Source organism: Chrysemys picta, chromosome 5, assembly GCF_011386835.1.
Source record: "Chrysemys picta bellii isolate R12L10 chromosome 5, ASM1138683v2, whole genome shotgun sequence".
Lineage (NCBI taxonomy): Eukaryota > Metazoa > Chordata > Testudines > Emydidae > Chrysemys > Chrysemys picta.
Genome location: NC_088795.1, coordinates 70,914,778 through 70,934,304, shown reverse-complemented (window position 1 = coordinate 70,934,304; position 19,527 = coordinate 70,914,778). Strand labels below are relative to the sequence as shown.

The 19,527-nt window shown below is 40.0% G+C and overlaps 1 protein-coding gene across 8 annotated transcripts in view; it reads right to left on the bottom strand.

The window, feature by feature from the left end:
* The window catches only part of PALLD (palladin, cytoskeletal associated protein), a 324,448-nt gene that overhangs the window by 200,361 nt on the left and 104,560 nt on the right, over positions 1-19,527 (bottom strand). For all 8 annotated transcript variants that reach the window (XM_005309734.5, XM_005309738.4, XM_005309733.5 and 5 more), the window contains 2 exons: positions 5,952-6,130; positions 140-206 (listed from right to left, as the gene is read on the bottom strand). In XM_005309734.5, coding sequence (XP_005309791.2) covers positions 140-206; positions 5,952-6,130 — 246 coding nt within the window. The remainder of the gene's footprint in view (positions 1-139; positions 207-5,951; positions 6,131-19,527) is intronic.

Here is a 19,527-nt window from a genome sequence, read left to right as displayed (position 1 = left end):
TGATCATTGATTAACACCAGTTAGCCTCTTCTTTTGGAGTAACCTCAGCAAGGACAGATGTAGCAGAACAGTTTTGCTACCATTCTTATACAGTTATATAGAAAATTTGTATATCATTGGTGTTACTGAACACACTTACTGTGGCATAGCTCCAGATTTTGACTTGAAAACTAAACTTTCACTCTCAGAATCTGTTGAGCTGACACCTGGGGGGGGAAAAAGGGTATATTCAGTGCTGTTATACACTCTCCAATCTCCACTACGCTTAATTTCAAAAGTAAATACTATACTTATTTAGTATTATTCTGAAAGCATTACACTGAATTGACTTATAGGATGTAGTATAAGTGAAATCATTTCAATGCAGAGCTGGAAATTCTTTTTTTCAAAAATATTGTAGCTTTTCTTTTTGCCTGACATGTCTTTAGGATCTTTAAACGGTTTGGGAGTCATGACTGTGCTGATATATATTATTAGAGGTTAATTGCTAATTTAATCACAAATTGTTTTCCTGGGTTTTTAACTCCTTCACGTTAAGGCAAATTAAGCAAAAAAACCTCTGGTTACTTACATGCATACCATTTTTCCGTAAAAGATGAGTTAATGGGCCATATTCATTCCTACCTGGTTTAACATCATGGAAGTCTTTGGAGAAGTGGCAACACATTGGGGGAGGGGCATGTGGGTCACATGTCTCCCCTCCACCCTGGATTTGCTGCTTGGCTAGTCCTAAGCATGCTCAGTAACATTGCTGAAGCTGGCTGTCCTCACTCTGTCCCTCCTCCCCCCACTATCAGCAGGTATGAGTCATCTCTGCTTTAGAGATATACCTACAATGAATTTGGTACAGTCAGATTAATTGTTTAAGGGGATGCATTTTTTTAATCCATTCCAGGAAAGGGAATTTAAGGAATTTAAGACATTGAAGGAAGCTGAAGCTGTATGCTACTTAAAAAAAATAATACTATGCATGCTAGACAAGATTCCTGAAGGAATCACTTACTGTGCTATTAACGTATGTAAAAAAAAAAGTGATGTGTGTGACTTTTCAATGTCTTTGTGGGTCAAACAAATGCAGACTTAAATCCATAGGCCACTAACTAGAGGTTTTCCTAACAATTCATCTGGGATTTCCATTGTCCCCAGTTCATGGCAAGAATGACAGCAAATGATACACTGTAGCTATTAAAGTTGTATTAAATAAAACTGCCAGTAGGGAGGAGGAAATTTCATTCTACTTAATTTAATGAAGAGAAGGTTAAGGGGTGACTTGATCATAGTCTATAAGTATTTACATGGGGAACAATCATTTGATAGCAGGCTCCTCATTTATCAGACAAATGTGTAAAAAGATCCAATAGTTGGAAGTAGAAGCAAGACAAATTCAGACTGGAAATAAGGCACATATTTTTTAACAGTATAGCTAATTACCTTATAGAAGAATTTACAAAGTGTGTGTTGAATTCTTCATCACTGGCAATTTTTCAATCAAGATTGGATTTTTTTTAAATGTTGTAGTTCAAAAGGAATTATTTTGGGAAAGTTCTTTGGCCTGTGTTGCATGGGAGATCAGCTTCGACTATCAAAATGGTCCCTTTTGGCCTTGGACTCTATTAATAGCTATGAATAATTAGCGTGGTTATATTTTTGATAGATTAGAGAAAGAGGTGATAGTGGGGCAAGATCTGGATATACGCAGACCTGGGTTTCACCAGAGGCTCCATTTCATCTCACAATGAAAGAAACTATATACCTAACATATACTGTGTTTTTAAAAATTAAAATGTCAGCATTAATTCAAGATTTCCAGTAGGCATTGTGACAGTCTGTAGCTGTATGTTAACCCTTTTTACAAGACTATGATAAATTTTGTACAATGTATGCCTTGAGAGTTATCATTTGAAAGCTCATAATTTGCTTATCATTATTGTTCTTGTAAAATATGTGTGGCAATATTGTATGTAAAGTTATAAAGTTCTAGTTTAAAACATGCTCCAAGTCTGGGGAAACAGCTTCAGACCAGTTCCACAGAGACAACAGGCTAGCCAACACCTCAGCTAGGTGTCAACATAATCAAATGGACCATCACCTGGTTAAGCAGCTATTCTTTGGCAGGAAAAAGGGTGTAAGCAAGAAATTTACACATTGGCAAAGAAACAGACTGGGTGTTGCCTGAACCCCAGCTGGAGATGATTTTCAAAGAAAAATAATGCTATAAGGAAGGGGAGCAAACTCCTCAGATTACCTCTCTCTCCTCACTGCATCAACACTTGAAAGACAAAGGAAACATCATTGAACTGGGGGAGGGGTTCTGGCTGAAAGGAATCCAGCCAGACTGCTGTAAGCATGTTGTGAGAGAAACCTTTTGCTTTAAATCCACTCAGCTTGTTAAGTTAGGTATTAGTTTGTGTTTTACCTTTTATTTCTTTGTAACCAATTCTCACTTTTATGTCTCATCACTTGTAATCACTTAAAATCTGTCTTTCTGTAGTTAATAAACTTGTTTTATCTAAACCAGTGTGTTTGGGAACTTCATTTGGGATAACAAGATTTGTGCACACCATTTTCTATAAATGAAATGACAGACTTTCTATGTGCTTGTATTGTCCAGGAGGGTACTGGGCAATACGAGATGCACATTTCTGGGGACAAGTCTGGAGTACAGAATTTGCTGGTGTCACTCTGTAATATAATTCATGGCTGGCTGGCTAGCTAGCTATAGCACTCATTCAGTATATCTGACAGTCATATATATGCTGGAAGCTGAGCGTGGGCAGACCAGGAGTGGTTGCTCTCACAGTGAAGCAGCGTAAAAGGCATCCCAGATTGGAGAATTGAGGGACACAGCTGTTCAACAGTCCAGACGGTACCCTGGGTAATGTCACAAGCATGTTTAAATAAACTGGTCAAAATGCCCAATGCATTGTTATTGCATCAGGTTGATTTTTAAGCTTTCATCTGTCTGTCAAGTAAGGCTTTACACAGTAAATATAAAAATATTTGTAGCAATGACACCATCCTTCTATATCCACATACTTATACTTGTTACAGAGTGGCAAAGAGGCTTATCCTCCTGCTGGTTTAAGTGAACAGGTGCAGCTCAGACATTTATAGATAAACTTTAACCTTAACTATAACTCAGTATGGCATAACATTTGCATGCTAAACTGTCCACCCTCAGTTCAGATGCTATTTATATTCATCTACATGCACTATACTCATCACCACACTACTGCTGATGACCCTGCATAGCCTTCTGAGAAACAAAATGCTGTCTTTAATTCCCATTTGCCCCCTTCATTAATGACTGCTTGAGATTCTGGTTATTATGTGCACAGATTTTAGTTCTTCCTTTAATGGGAAATTTGAAAGAAACTTAATACTTTGAAAAATATCAGAATTGGGGTTCAAATTTTGATGGTTTCCATTTATCACACTCAGAATTTAATCGGGGCATTCTGTGCAACTGGAAGTTTTAATATAATCTATGTATCTGGAAACATCTTGAACATGGGAATAAAGCTTTTTCATGCTCTTTAAAAAAAAAAAAACGCAACTGATGTTTCATAGAAAGTAATTTTGTTTAGATCCAAATCTTCTATATACCTGGTGGGGGTGTATGGATTTCTTCCTTAGAAATGTGTGAAAATGATAAATTGTTGTTGCTTATTCTGCACCTAAACTCCAAAATTTCTGTTTGATATAATCATAAGCAACTAGTTATTAGTACATCACAAAGACTGACTTCTGGGGAAAGAATCATGCAGATACCTAAATATTCAGACTATATTCATTGTTGCTAGACTATAAAAATTAGGAGGTAGGTGTGTTGTAATAACTGGGCCTACAAATTTACCCTAATTGTGAGCTCAGCTGTGAAAAGCAAATGAAAGTTTATAAAATGTCAAAATAACCTAAAACAATAAATTGATAGAGAAAGGTGAAAAGGGAAATGAAAGACTGAATTAGTACAAACAAAAAGGCCCACTGATATAATTCAAGGAAGGACTATGTTAAGCTATTATGCTGAGTAAACAAGAAAAGTACGGGACCAGAAATTAATGTGTGTCAGAAATTAGGGCTAATTGGTCAATAAAACAGCAGGGGGTGAGCTATTCTCCCTGACTCCTTTTTGTGGTTCTTAAAAAGAAAAGACTTTGGGGAGAAGTTAGCAGAAGCAGCAGCTGTCTGACAACTGTTGCAGTGAGCTTTATTATCATGGCTGCTACTCCCAAAATGGAGTCTACATGAAAGTTTCTTATGGGTACCCATGAATGAAGGAGAAAGTGGTCTTGGGTGGGTGGGGCTTTAGAGAGAAGAGTGTTTGAGGAATGGATGTTAACAGGACAACAGCATGCTAATGTATCTCAATGCAGAATAACAGCTCTAGATCTAGTAGAGACTATACGTTCATTGGAATGGGGATTTTCCTTTGTATTTAAGTACTGAATATTGAAAATACAGCACTTAGAGAATGATAAAAAAATAGTACTAATATTAAATGATGCATCTCTATTTAGTTTCTAATTACTAATGAAAAGTGGATTTTTTGTTGGTCAAGAGATGATCCTTCTAATATGTTGATATCCACACACATATGTTACAAGTGTTTACTATATCCATCTATTTTTACATATTTAACTGTTAAAATAAAATTTAACCAGCTGCATTTATGAACTGAAACCTCCAAAAGAAATAAATTATGCCAAAAATGGTTGAAAGAGCAATAGTTGCTCAAAGGAAAAAATTAGAATTAACTCAACTACGCCTTTAAATATTCCATAATTAAAAACGCCTTTGAATGTCTTTCCACAATAGTTTAACTTCAGTTGGTTAATACAGTACTTGAACTCTGAGCAATCTTGAATTCAAAGAAACATGAGAAGAATTATTGGCATTTGGTTCTGGACATGCCTGTATTTTAATCTCTCTTAAAAGCTTTAGGGAAGCAAATATTTAAATCATGCAGGCCAGATTCTCACTGCATTCATTAGGTGACTATCAGAATTTTTTTTGTTTGATTTAGTACATTCAATTAGAAATTAAGGCCTCAACTTCGCAAACAAGTGAGGCACTTTACATCTGTGAGTAGTCCATCCGAGTTTATTCTGTTTGTAGGATTGGAGTCTAAGTTTGGATCATGACACTACAAAAGGTTACGATGTCAAAATGGCTTTCATGCCAAAATAATCCTAAATAGAGGATCACACAATTTGTTGCTTCTGTAGGCCAGGGCTACTTTCATTCTTCCCCACTCCAAGCACCCTATGTGGCACCTTCTCATCCCCTTCTATTCCAGGGATTCCCTCCTTCTTCCCCACACCAGCATCTACCATCCATCCCCTCTCTATGCCAGCATCTGTGTGAGCCCCCATTCCACTCTTCCTCCCATTATTTTTATTTGATTTCTGTCTGGAAGATACTTCATTCAGGGGGTCAATGTTTTAAAACTGTACTGGGAGGATGGGCAGAGCTGAGCTGCCATGATTGGTATGTCAGAAGATGTTAATGGGTGCCATCAACTGGTTCTTTAATCTAAAGACTATTGGAGCCCTAAGCTCTCCTAAGCAGATACCAAAGTGCCTGTGTCTCCCGCCCATTTCCTCTTTCAGTTTACCAATTTTTGCCAAAATCCATATGGTTCTCCCCATTGATGTCTAGAAAATTCCTGGAATTTTTAGAGACACAGAAATGCCACCAAGTTGAGCGTAAGGCCTAGCTTGACTCAGCGAAAATCTCGAAGCAACAAAATCATAAACGAAATCTAATGTGCAGTATCTAAAGTCAGCTCCATTTTTAAAATGAGATTTTGGCTCCTAGATGCCTACATCCCCTTTGAAAAGAAGAATTAGGCCCAGATTTGTAAAGGTATTTAAGTATTGCCGAGCTCAGCATTGCAACGCCTAACTAATTTAGGAGCCTAAGTATTTTCATTTTACCCTTTTTCTTACCTTCAATGAATACTTCTGCTGAAGTACTATCAGAGCCAACAGAATTTGATGCCAGGCAAGTGTAACGTCCGGTATCGTCCTCAAAGGCTTCTGCTATGACTAGTGAATGAAGGCCTCCACTTTCACAATGGATCTGAATATCAGGGGAATTCTGCAACTCTTTCCCTTCACAGAACCATCTGCAGTTCACACATGAACAGGGACAGAATACAAAGAGAAAACAAAGTGTCGATTTGCATCTACCGCTAACAAAATGGTATGAAAAATTGTTGCAAACTCTAAACAGCTATATACACATTAAGGAAAACGTATTGCTTGTTTTTATATTTCATGGAACCTACAAAGAAATACAACTTTCTAATATAAGATGTATCTCAAGCTTGCTTAACAAACGTACATACTTACAAATTGCTATTAATAATTTCCTTAACTTCTCTTCGGGTACCATTAACACATTGTACATTTTAAAAAAGTAACCTGCATTAAGCACTTGGAAATTAAGTTACAATTTAATCTCTTGTTTTGAGAGTCAAAGGCAGTATGTGCAGGCAAGCAAACTCCTTTGTGTTCATTACAAATCCTCCATCTAGAATATGTGATTTTTGTTATCAAATTTGCAATCAAAATAGCAAAGCCATGTCTTATGCCTTCCATATCATTAATGTTTTTAAGGTTCCTACTAAAATATGACCATAGTGATTCCAATTCTGATACAAATGGCTTGACAGAGTTATTGCTTTCCTAAACACCCAGAAGTCTGATGTGGAGGGCTCCAAAGTGATTTGTTTATCAATACCAGTACATACACACTCTCCCTCCCGACCTTCATCCTTATGAATAGATTTTTATCATTATACAACTATGAAAATACATTGAAAGCCTGATTTACTTCAATTAAAAACAGAAAAATTTAAGGAATTTTCTACTTCAGACCAACAAAGGATTCAAAATCCCTTTGACAAGATTGTCCCCTTAGTTCTTAACCACTTCTTAGCATTTTTCTGCAATTCTAATCTTCCATTAATTGCTTCCATCTGAAACTTTTTGCTTTGTTGGCATCTTGTCCTGAAAACAAAAACAATAGAAGCCATATCGGTTGCTTTTCCTAAATTTAAAAATAAAAGTGATGCAGTGTTAGGGTATCTTCCATTCCTATTTAAGAACAGTTTGTAATGCATCACACAGTGCTAGAGATGTCAAATAATAAAGGTCAATTAGGAGCCTTTACAAATGGACCGACCTGTTCCTATTTCATTCTAGCCAAATGGATAGAATAAAATTACTTTGGTTTCCTTTTCATCTATGATTAGCAAAATAGGAAGATACTTGGACAATTTGCCTCTAAAAATATTAAATCTGAATGACTACATTCATTTTTATTTTATACCCTAGAATAAAAATGATACCTTCCCCATTCAATATCTAATGGATTTACACATGAGGTAACTCCCATTAACATTAATGAGAACTGTGCACACAAGTCCCCTGTGCAGATGAAGAATAGACACAATATTCCTCAAGGCTAGGAAATGTTGATAATGGCACTAAAATCCTATACCATTCTGTTTTGTAATTGAAGACTAACAAGCTCCTTTTGTGTTTCCTATTGTGCCCAGAGCTCTACACATAGAGAGACTGTACCAGTTAGGCAAGAAACAAATAAACTTCCTTTTGTTTACTCAGTAGCCCCATTTGGCCTAGTTTTACAATTATCTGGTTTGGGGACAAATTTATCCAGGCAGTTCACATGCCAATTCCTCCCCATCCCCTCCTTATTCTGCATGAGGAACTTCAACTACTATATCTGCCATTTAGACTGCCAGAGTCCTAGACTTTGATCACCTTTTCTATAGGCTATGAGTTTGATAATATAGAGGAAGGAAAGGCTGATCCAGAATTTCTAGACTGATAACTGTAGCCAAGACCCTATAAAATGGGGAATCGGAAACCTAACTAGCCATCCTATTCCTCTTTCCATTTCCTTTTCTTCTTTCTGGAAATATCTTTCAAGGCAAAGATTCCATTCATAGCCTAATTACTTTCTCAGATAGGGTCCAGTTTTAGTCTTGTGCAGGTTTAGAATTCTAATAAGTCTCTATTGTCGCCCAAGTTCCTTTTACCCCAAATATTTATGGTACTATGATTTATATGGTCATAAAATTTCTGCTAATATAGTTGTATCAGGGAGATTTATCCGGAGGTTTAAACAAAGTTATTTTCTTAGGAGGGTCAGTTTTATTTTCTTCCCCTGATGCATGAGAGATTTATGTGGCTAGCAACTAGTGACCTCAATGGGAGTTATTGCAAGTAAATCTTTATGTATTCTGTGACTTCTAGTTGAGGTTGAAAGTCACCACCAATGACCTATCATTAGAAAAAAAGAACATGAATCTCAACCTTCCACATCAGACACTGCCTCATTTCTGTAGCTGAAGCCAAAGATCAAAACATAGTAGTAAGCAATTCAATACAAAATTACCTCAATCGTCTTTAATGTGATGCTTGATGAACAGGAAACAGGCCTGATTTTTTACTACACTCATCACTGTTATCAAGAACAATTCATTCCCCCATTTCTGATTGCAGTTGCAACCTAGTAATTGCTGTTTCATGAAATGCAGAGACAACGTTGGAGATGTTGGTTACATTAGCTACGTATGTTTATTTCATAACATTTTCAACTCAGTTTTCTTACAGGAAATTCAGGGTATTTATTGTGAATTCCTCAGGGGAGAGCTGAAAATTAAGTCTACTGAATGAATGCCTCACTGAAGTTTTTGTTTTTCTTGCAATGAACTTGGTAGGTGCCAGTTCAGTTCACATGAAGTACCACTAATGTAATGGATCCATTAGCCACCCAGAAAGGTGTTTTTCAGCTTATAAAGCTGGATGAAGTGTTAAGACTTGCATGCACTTAAAGACAGAATTTATGTTTAAAGCAAACTAGCTTTTATACAGCATAGGATATTCCATGGAGCAGATTGACCATCAATAGATTACACCTTTACACTATGGGCTTTGTCATCCCTATTGCTGTTTAGCGTGGAAACAAGCTTGTGCTTGGGGCGGCACCTGGTAAGGGGTAGCCAATCTTGGGGTGGTGGGGGGCGGCGCTCGGTGTGTGGGGCGGGGGAGTTTGGTGGCACGGCGCTCGGCGGGGGTTCAGCAGCTCGGCGGGGTGTTTGGCAGCGCAGTGCTCCACAGGGAGGGGTTCGGCAGCGCTCCGCGCGGGGGGGGGGGGGGGATGTTCAGCAGCGCGGCGCTCCGTGGGGGGCAGGGGTGTTCAGCAGCGCGGCACTCCGCAGGGGTTTCGGCGGCGCTCTGCAGGGTGTGTGTGGGGGGTGTTCGGCAGCGCGGTGCTCGGTGGGAGTTCAGCAGCTCGGCGGGGGTGTTCGGCGGCACTCGGCAGGGGTTTTCGGCAGCGCAGTGGGGGCTGTTCGTTGGCACGGTGCTCGGCGGGGGGGTTTCAGCGGTGCAGCACTCGGTGGGGGGGGGTTCGGCAGGGCGGGGTGGCATTGGGGGGGGGTGTTACAGCGGGGCGGCACTTTTTTTTGCTGCTTGGGCCAGCAAAAAAGTTAGAGCCAGCCCTGCGTGGAAAGGTTCAGAGGAGAGGAATTCACACTCAAATGGCCCTAAAGATTAAAGAGGAAAGGCAAAGGAGGCCTTCTAGTATCATTTTCCCTTTCAGGTGCTACTGGCATTTTGGAATCATGACTGATCAGAGAACAGTCACGTGAAACTTATGTGAAAATTCCTCTGCAAGTTTTCACTAGCTAGATCAGCATTTCCTCCTTTACAGTTCATTGCATAGGCGACTGGTAACTGCTGATGGGGGAGGGCATAATGGTCCCCCCCCCCCCCACAGTCACCGTCAACTTCCTGGTGACTGCCAAGGCACCCTCCAGCAACACCCTCTTGACCACGGCACCCCTCTGACCATGGCACACTGGTTGGTCGCTCACGTCGCCTATTCTTAAAGTTCACACTGTCATGATTGGCCTTCGGGAAAATGGCACCCTAGCACCCTGACCCACTGCCTTCCTGGACTCCCCAACCCCAATCACTCTTGGACCCCACTGCCTCCTCCAACTCCCCCCCATTGCCCCTGGCCCCCACTACCTCTCCCAGCACCCCAACGCCTCCCCTGGCTCTCCCCCCCAATTACTCCTGGCCCCCGCTGCCTCCTCCAGCTCCCACCCATCGCCCCTGGGCTCACTACCTCAGCTCCTGCTGCCTCCCCCACTCAATGCCCCAACTGACTCCCTGAGCTCCAGGCAGGGGAGTCCAGACACATACTCGATCAGGTAACTGGCTGCCAGCCAGTGAGGAAGGGATGTGACTCAGAAGGCCCCCCTGCTCCCCTCTTGCAGAGAGCGGTTTCAATTCCCTGCTCTGGGCACCAGCTAGTGGGGCTCAGCAGGGGCACTCACTGCTGGTGTCTTTAGTAGGCACGACCCTTCAGCTGCGCTCAGCCCACCCTGGCAGAAATCGTGCCCCCCCATGTGTCACCTATAGTCCATTCCTTGCTATTTATTCCCTTAGGGGGAGAAGGATTATGACCCAGGTGTGGATGTGGAAGGCGATAGCAATTTTGCTCCTGAGGAGGCATTCTACCAGAAAATTATGCCCTAAAGAGTAGCATGGAAGAATGGGCCCACAGTCCAGATGCTCTGAGAGAAGGAGGATTTCTCTGGATATCAGGGTGAAACAAAATTTTGTACTTCGTATGTTCAAAGCACTGTGTGCAAACATTAATTAATTAGTTCTCACACCACCCCTCTATTATAGATATATATTATGTCACATGTATACATTGGGTGGTGGAGGAGGGGAAGTACACAAGCAGAGGGGTGAAATGACTTGACTAAGATAACACAGCGAGTCTGTGGCAGTTCTGGGATCAGATGTTCTAACGCCCACCTTATGCTCTTTTCTTTAGAGCAGTGGTTCTCAACCAGGGGTACACATAGAGGGGTTTTCCGGGGGGTACGTCAACTCATCTAGATATTTGCCTAGTTTTATAACAGACTACAGAAAAAGCACTAGCGAAGTCAGTACAAACTAAAATTTCATACAGACGACTTATTTATACTGCTCTATACACTACACACTGAAATGTAAGTACAATATTTATATTCCAATCAATTTACTTTATAATTATATGGTAAAATGAGAGAGTAAGCAATTTTTCAGTAAAAGTGTGCTGAGACACTTTTGTATTTTTGTCTGATTTCGTAAGCAAGTAGTTCTTAAGTGAGGTGAAACTTGGGGATACACAAGACAAAAATCAGACTCCTGGAAGGGGTACAGTAGTCCAGAAAGGTTGAGAACCACTGCTTTAGACCATGCATCTAAAGAGAATTGGCATGGTCTAAAGTAGTGGTTCTCAACCATTCCAGACTACCATATCCCTTTCAGGAGTCAGATTTTGACACACCTGTGCCTTAGTATCATTACTTCAGTCATTGCACCCACTGAATTTCAATGGCACTTGGTCCTAAATCACCTGGGCTCCATTGAAAGTTCCACCCTTAGGAGGCTAACCTCAGTCACTAGTTTAAGGATCTTGGCCAAAACTCCTTACTTCTTCTCCAAAACTGCTGTGTACAATTGTTGTGGGTTAGTGAACCATTTCTGTAGGTTATCCCAATGGTGACCACATTTCAGTAGTCTTTGTAATTGATCCCTGCATACAGTTTCTATTTCAGTTTGTTAACCTTACTAAATCACTTTGGGATCCTTTGCAGTAAACAGTATTGTATTAATGCATGACATTATATCCTAGTCAGGGCACGTAACAGCTCAGATAACTTTAAAAAAAGGGTGAGAAAGACTAGCACTTTAACATATTTCAAGTGACAGGGAAGTGAATTTTGACTGCTGTGCACTCTTCCATGCTCTCGTATAAGTAGTTTCACTCCTCTACCCCCACCCCCCAAAGCTTTTTTACTGGCTATACTTAGCATCCTAATTTTTACTGTGATATGCTTACATGAAAGAAAGGAATGAGAGATGCCAGCTGTGAAACAGTTTGTATATCATGCATATCATGACATGAGTTAGTCATTCATACCATTTGTCTATCTCCTTCACTCCTCTTTCCCTCCTGCCCTGACAATCCTCCATGTATGGAAATGCATGTGAGTCTGGGATTTTAATGACTCTGAACAAAATATTAACAGTTGAGCAGCACAGTGACTGACCAAATACCAGGGCCTTAAGAAAAACAGTTCAAGCTTTCCTCTAATGCATAATCCTGCTGTAACCTATGTTTAGTCAAAGTAACTGAGGAATAAGGAGGGTTTCCTTTCCACACACTCTTAAAAGTTAATTTAAAATGGCAGCTGAAGTGAAATTTAAAGACACAGCCTGAGGGAAGAATTATAATAGGGCACTCCGACCCCTACCAAATGTGAAGTAATTTTATCCTTAGTGGTGTTAACTATGGCCAGCAAGAAATGCTAAAAGAAAACAATGTAGTATTGCTTTAGTGGTATAGTCAGTGTTTCCATTATACTGTATAAACTCCTATTTTGTAATTTCCCTATAAAAATTAACCACTGTCTCACACTTCCAGCCCTCAAAACATCTCCATTTGCAAACTTTTTAGTTTACAATTTTAAAAAGAAATCAGTTTCACCACATCAAAATTAGAGTATATTGCTATAAAGAAATTGATTTATGTTTCTAGTGTAAGCATAACTCAGTTTTACACAAAAAGTAATTTGTGAAGCAATTAGGACACGTTTTCATATGTAGTCCATATTCTTAGTGTTATATATTATAAAATTACTACAAATAATGACAGACTCTTGCTACCTATATTTTGATATCTTTTAAAAATCCATCAAGATTTTAACCTCTGAAAACAGTAGAAAAATGTGTAGCTTCTCTCTGAATGCCTAGCTTAGTGGGTCCAAAAATGAATTTACAGGGCTATTGTGGTCAAGCTAGTAAAAAAAAGTACATAACATTGGATGATCTCTCTCATTTATTCTGGACTGATCTCTTTAGTAATCTAATTGTGATCTTAAAACTCTCACTGACTTGAGAGTGTCATATTCAGTGGAACAATTGCAGGATTAATCTCTCAGGGTATGTCTATACTGCAGTTAAACACCCACAGCTGGCCCACATCAGCTGACTCGGGCTCAGGCTATGGGGCTCTTTAATTGCAGTGTAGATGTTCAAGATCGGGTTGGACCTTGCAGCGGGCAGGGTTCCAGAGCCCAGGTTCCAGCCTGACCCCAAATGTCTACACCGTGATTAAACAACCTTGCAGCCTGAACCCTGTGAGCTGGAGTCAGTAGACATGAGCCAGCATGGTTGTTTAATTGCAGTATAGACATACCTTAAAGAGGCAACAGTCTTTCCTCATGCAGCATGTGAAGACCAAAAAACCGCACTGGATTTGCTGCATTTTCACTGTGTTGTGGAAGGAGAGAGGTATAACATTTGTTCAAGAGAATTCTGCTCCCTGGAAGCAACATAGAAGCAGAGAGCAGGAGGAAAGGTAAGAGATGGGGCCAGTTGATTTAGAAAGAATGCAGTGCGCCATGGCCTCTACTGCTGAGAGTAGGCTGCAAGAACTCCACAGACTGTCTTCACTAATCTACTCCAGTTTAGAGGGGAAAATGTGTTCCCTCCAACTGTCACATAGTTCCTCACAATCTTTTTGTGAGAGCTGTGTTTATGAACAAGGATTTGGCTGTAACTAATTATTAGGAATTTGCACTACAGACTAACTACCGTTTATATTCGTTCATAAGCCGAATATTTTTGGTAAAAAAAGTGACGCATAAAAGAGCGGGGGTCGGCTTATAAACGGGTCTACACCAAAATTTGATGATTTTAAAATCTATGGAATCATTGAATTGAATATCTAATACAGGGATCGGCAAGCTTTGGCACACAGCCCGCCAGGGTAAGCACTCTGGCGGGCCAGGCCGGTTCGTTTACCTGCCGCTTCCGCAGGTTTGGCCGATCGCAGCTCCCACTGGCCGCTGTTCACCGCTCCAGGCCAATGGGGGTGGCAGGAAGTGGCGGCTTACCCTGGCGAGCCATGTGCCAAAGGTTGCTGATCCCTGATCTAATACATTGTAGTTTTGTTTACCTGGAGCGTCTGCAGGCATGGAGCCCCTCAGCTCCCTGTGACCACAGTTCTCTGTTCCCAGCCAATGGGAGCTGCAGGACGTGCCGGCGAACTGCGGCCACAGGGAGATGAAGGGCTCCATGCCTGCAAAAAGAACAGGAGTACTAGATGCTCCAAGTAAACAAAACGTCCCGATCTGCCAACGGTCTACCCTGACAGGCCGGGAGCCAAAGTTTTCCAACCCCTGAAATATGAAATAGGTTCGGCTTATGAAAGGGTCATACAGTTTTTGCTATTTTTAATCTATCCATTTTGGGGGGTTGGCTTATAAATGAGCAGGCTAATGAATGAGTATATACGGGTATTCCATTGAAGTTGATGCATCTTTTCAGTGTGTGTAATAACCTAAGGAAAAGAACTGCTAAGTTAGTTTTAGGTATTGACAAATCCAGACAAGGCATTTGAAGTTGTAGCTGAGACTGTTCTTAGCTCATTTAATTGTGTCTGGGTATTGCAGTGGTTTCGCAGCCTTGTATAGTACTATATGCTAAATGCACTATAATAATTAGATACCATAGAAGACCAGTTTTACCAACCCTGAACATTCAAAAATCATGAGTCCACCCTAAAAAATCATGGGATTGGCTTAAAGCACCCAAGAATTAAGATATTAAAACTGGGGGCCTTATTTGCCTCTAGTTTGAGTCTTTCAGGATTCGTATTTCTAGACTTTTCTCTGTTATCTTGACACATACAAGTTTCCTTTAAAAAAAAAGAAACATCAGAGATTATCATAACATGACTGCAGGAGTTGGGACTAGCAGAAAAACACCAAAACATGACAAGAGCTGTGATAAAATCATAGATTGTCAAAATTTTACCTTCGGCTTACTGGTTTTTGTCAGTTTGTATTCAAACCGAGTATTAGACATATTGTACCATCAGGTTAAAATTGGCAAAAAATGTTTTTTCTAAAAACTGTTTTATTTATATCTTAGATTAGGAGAGCTTTTTAACCTTATTTATTTATCTTTGTTTACCGTTTACACTTTGCTCATCTTGGATCATGAAATTCTGTTGGCTTCAACTGAGTTACCAATGATTTAAACCTCTGTAATGCATCAGAATGCATGTCACAAAATGATAGCCCTGAATTTCAAATTCACTACTGCCCTCCAAACTCATTCATAGGCCCACTTCATCTTACTTGAAGATCTTCTAAACTGTTTCAACTTTTAGTTATAATTATAAAATATTATTCTGAGAGACATGGGCCTGAATCAAAGCACTTAAACATATGACTGATCCAAACCTTTTCAGCAAAAACATTTGGAACTATGCCTTACACTCTGAGATTTACCCCATTAAGTTAAGTTAGAGATACAGCAACAGATTTGGCCCAGAACATCATAATTCTTTAAAAAAAAAATTAATGAAACTTTAAAAATAATGCAATGGATAAACTTTTGTTTGGATTTAAGTGTTTCTCTAGGTGGTTTACAACTTAACCCTGCATCTTTGTGGTGGTGGATGAGAACTGTGAGGGTGTGTAAATGTAATTAAAAACAAAAGTGGAACTAACGAGTATCTTTTTGCACTGGTTTTATAACAGAGCAAAGTTTGACTCTGTATATTTATGGAAACCTACCATATAGATAAGAGCCAATAATAAAAGAGTCTGATAAGATGAGACCATTCTAGTTCAGTAAAATTTCATATGTAAACAGGCATTCCAAGACACAATGAATCATATTCCAGATGGTTTCTGTATTAGTCCACATGCATATAAAGTAAAAATCTAGGAGAAATGTGTGAACTCACTGATTGATGGGGTATCTGTAAATGCAGTTTTCCCACCATGGCTCAAATTAATTGAAGGGAGAATGAGGAAACGGGTTTTGCTTTTCAAACTGTAACAAGTTAATTTATTTTCAGTATTAGCATATGGAAATGCAATTAACACTAGATCAGAGAGATTATTTTCCATTTAGAAAAATGGCCCTTAGTAAATACAGAATTTTTGGGATGCATAGTCAAGGTTATCTAGAAATATTACTGTCATGCAGGTACTCATGTCTTGGTTGCAAGAGCTCAAGGTAATGTCCCCTGCTGATCAGTCCTCGCTGGTGGCTATTAATATTTTCAGGTGACCTTGACTGTGTGTTTTTCTAGACCTTTATAATTATTAAAATATGTATTACTTATTTGAAGAGTTTAACAGGAGGACAATTATGCTTTAAAAGTGAAAAATCTGCCAATTTTCTCTTTGGTGAATCTGGTTTCAGGTCTCATGGGTGCATTTATAACATGAACAGATTAGAGATAACAAAGAAATGACTCACTGTGAAAGCTGATTTTTCCACAGCACAGTGGCAAATGATATAGGTATTATACTTTAAGTAATCCAGTTTCAACAGTCATCCTGCAGAACAGGAGGCAACTGTGCAGCTGTTATTAATTCAGTAAGAATAGGAAGCAGATCAGGCTCTTTTCTATGCCAGTAAGAAAAGGATGGTCTCCTCACATTGAGAAAAAAAAAGAGTGGAAGATTCTCTCCTTCAGTCCAGTCCTCTGCTTAGAAGACTATTCTGTTTTGAAAGACGAAAGATTGGCCTAAGAGTGGACTATGCAGCAGCTTTATCTCATATCAGATCACTTACAGCATAAACCCCTTTCAAGCAGGGGAGAAGGGAGTGCTGGATGGCACAGTGGATAACAAGCCTTTCACCTCTCGAGACCGAAGTTTAAATCCTACCCTGGGTCACAAGATAACTGTCTGTTCTTGCTCTTATTTATCCACATCACAAAACCACTACACAGTTTACTAAAAATGACCCCAATCGGCATGGTCTGCTGAAGTACTGAAAAGTTATAGGTGTGGATTAAACTAAACATACATTTGGAAGAGCTGCATGTGAAACCTTGTGCAGTGTTTTCTGCTCTATATTTGGCTCAAGTCAGTAGTCTAAATCCTTCACTTTTATAAGCAGTAACATAATTCACAAGTCGGGCTGAGTAAATACTTTAAATAAGTAATATTTGCGAATATTAATTCAAATTAAAACAGAACGTGTGTTGTCTGTATTTGTGACCTCTTATTTACATAAAATTGTGTGTGAAGTTTTGTTCACAAGAATGTACTTGGAAAGAGAAAGTGTCAAATTCTCATGCAAATATGTATTCATACATTAATATGTATTTACAAGAGAAGTGTTTGTGTGGTTATCTTCAGAGCTCTTTGTGGGTTTGGGCAATGATCAGAGCAGGGAACAGAAACACTACCAGATGCTGTAGGGTATGTCTGCACAGCAGCTAGGAGTGAAACTTGCATTAGCAGGGCTTGAACTATCATGCTAGCATGGATGTTGCAGTCCACAGAGACTTGTGCTAGCCACCTGAACTCAGACCCAGGGGTTGCGTGGGCTGTTAAGCCCACTCAACAATATTGATAATAATAATATTCAACATTCAATAATATTCAATATTGATAATACGGGGGGAGGGATAGCTCAGTGGCTTGAGCATTGGCCTGCTAAACCCAGGGTTGTGAGTTCAATCCTTGAGGGGGCCACTTAGGGATCTGGGGCAAAATCAGTACTTGGTCCTGCTAGTGAAGGCAGGGGGCTGGACTCAATGACCTTTCAAGGTCCCTTCCAGTTCTAGGAGATAGGATATCTCCATTTATTTATTTATAATAATATTCAAGCTGCTGCCTGAACCACAATATCCACACAGCTATTTTTAGCATACTATCTTGAGTCCTGCTAGCACAAGTCCGTCTACCCATGCTCGGAGACTCACTCCCAGCTGCAGTGTAGACAGACCCTTAATTATCCTGTAAGGGGAACTCAACTGTTGAGCACCTCTGAATGTCTTGGTGTGATAACAGTCAATTTCTCTCCTCTGCTGCCTCCTGCAGGCTGCCAGCTGATTCTGATGCAGCTTCAGTGGCTTGGCCCTTCAGCCAAGTCACAAAGCCCTTTTCGAGTATTAGAGTCCAGCAAATAAACAGTCACTATCCTCACTAGGGTCTTGAGCCCTGGCTCTGAGCCCTTTAAACTGAGTCCTTTTTTGGGCTCCCAATTAAAGTCTGTCCCCTTTTGGAGTTCACGCAACTTTACTGGTGTCTGGTGGGGGAACCTGGGCCTGCCCACTACTCCAGGTTCCAACTCAGAGACTCTATAAACTTCATTCTTCTGCTGCTGTTTCCCTGGGCCTTTTCCTACCAGGCACTTCTATCTCTAGCCCTGCATCAGGGCTAACATCCTCAGGTCCTCCTACCTCTGCACTCCCAGCTATGTAAATTCAGTCAGCCATATAATTTGTCTGAGTGTTGGGCTCCTTTGACGAGAGAGGAGCATCTTGTCCACTCCTCTGGTCCCCGCCAGGAACTGCACTGTTAATCCCCACCAGATCCTTTTATCTGGACCAGCAGGGCCCTTATTGGCCATTGCTAGCTGCTCTAGCCCCTTGGTGGACTGTGGTTTCCAAAGTGTCTGCTCCAGAGAGGCCTCTCTAGGCAGACCTGTAAGACCCACCTTCACTACTCTCTTCCTCCCACATTGACACTTCCTGGTACAGGCTGTAGTAGGAGCATGGGGCCTCCTGTAGGGAACTGCAAAGGCCAGATATACCCTGTCACAGGCCCACAGTGAGGATTTAAAACTTTCAGAACTTCAAGCTGCAAAGTTGTTTAAAAAGTCAAGATTTTTTGGAGTTATTTTATATCTTTCCTCCTCTACAAAAACAGGTGAACTTTTTTTTTTATTTTTAAATTTGAAAAAAGTCACAACCCCAAAACAAATTACCACAGTCAAAAAGCTGAAAGTTTCAGAAAGTTGCAAATGACTGAGGAAAAGGGATTAGGATGGAAACAAATAAGAAACCCGATCTGTAATGGGATGGAACTCCCTCATAGCTACAAAACCTTTTCTGAAAATGTAGGAAAACATCCAAAAATATTTAATAAATTTATTTGGTATCCTATTAACAGTGTAATTAATCACGATTAATTATTTTTGTAGTTAATTGTGTGAGTTAATTGTGATTGACAGCCCTAATACCCACAAAGCAATATTGTTTCCCCCATTTTTGTCTCAAGGAAACAATTATTAGAAACTGGACACACTCTTTAGTATCATTCATAGTCGCAGGAAAAAGCTGCAGACATTTTTTGGACCTCATGCTGTTTTGAACCTTCTACAGACATGGTTCATGATGACCGATTAGAAAAAAATAAGCTGTGAATACATAAAGGAAAAAACACTAAATAGTTACACAGTATATTTCTGGGTACAACATTTAGCAGACTGCAGAATATTTTATGTTGTAATCTAACTGTATGGGCAGAAGATAAGTGGTTGAGTGGAGGAAATGGTGTTTAACTTTTAAAAAAGCAAGAAGTATTGCTAATAAGATGTCTATCTATCATTACCCTGATCACTTTACTTGTCCAGTCTACTCTGTCCCTTCTCCCACCCTATA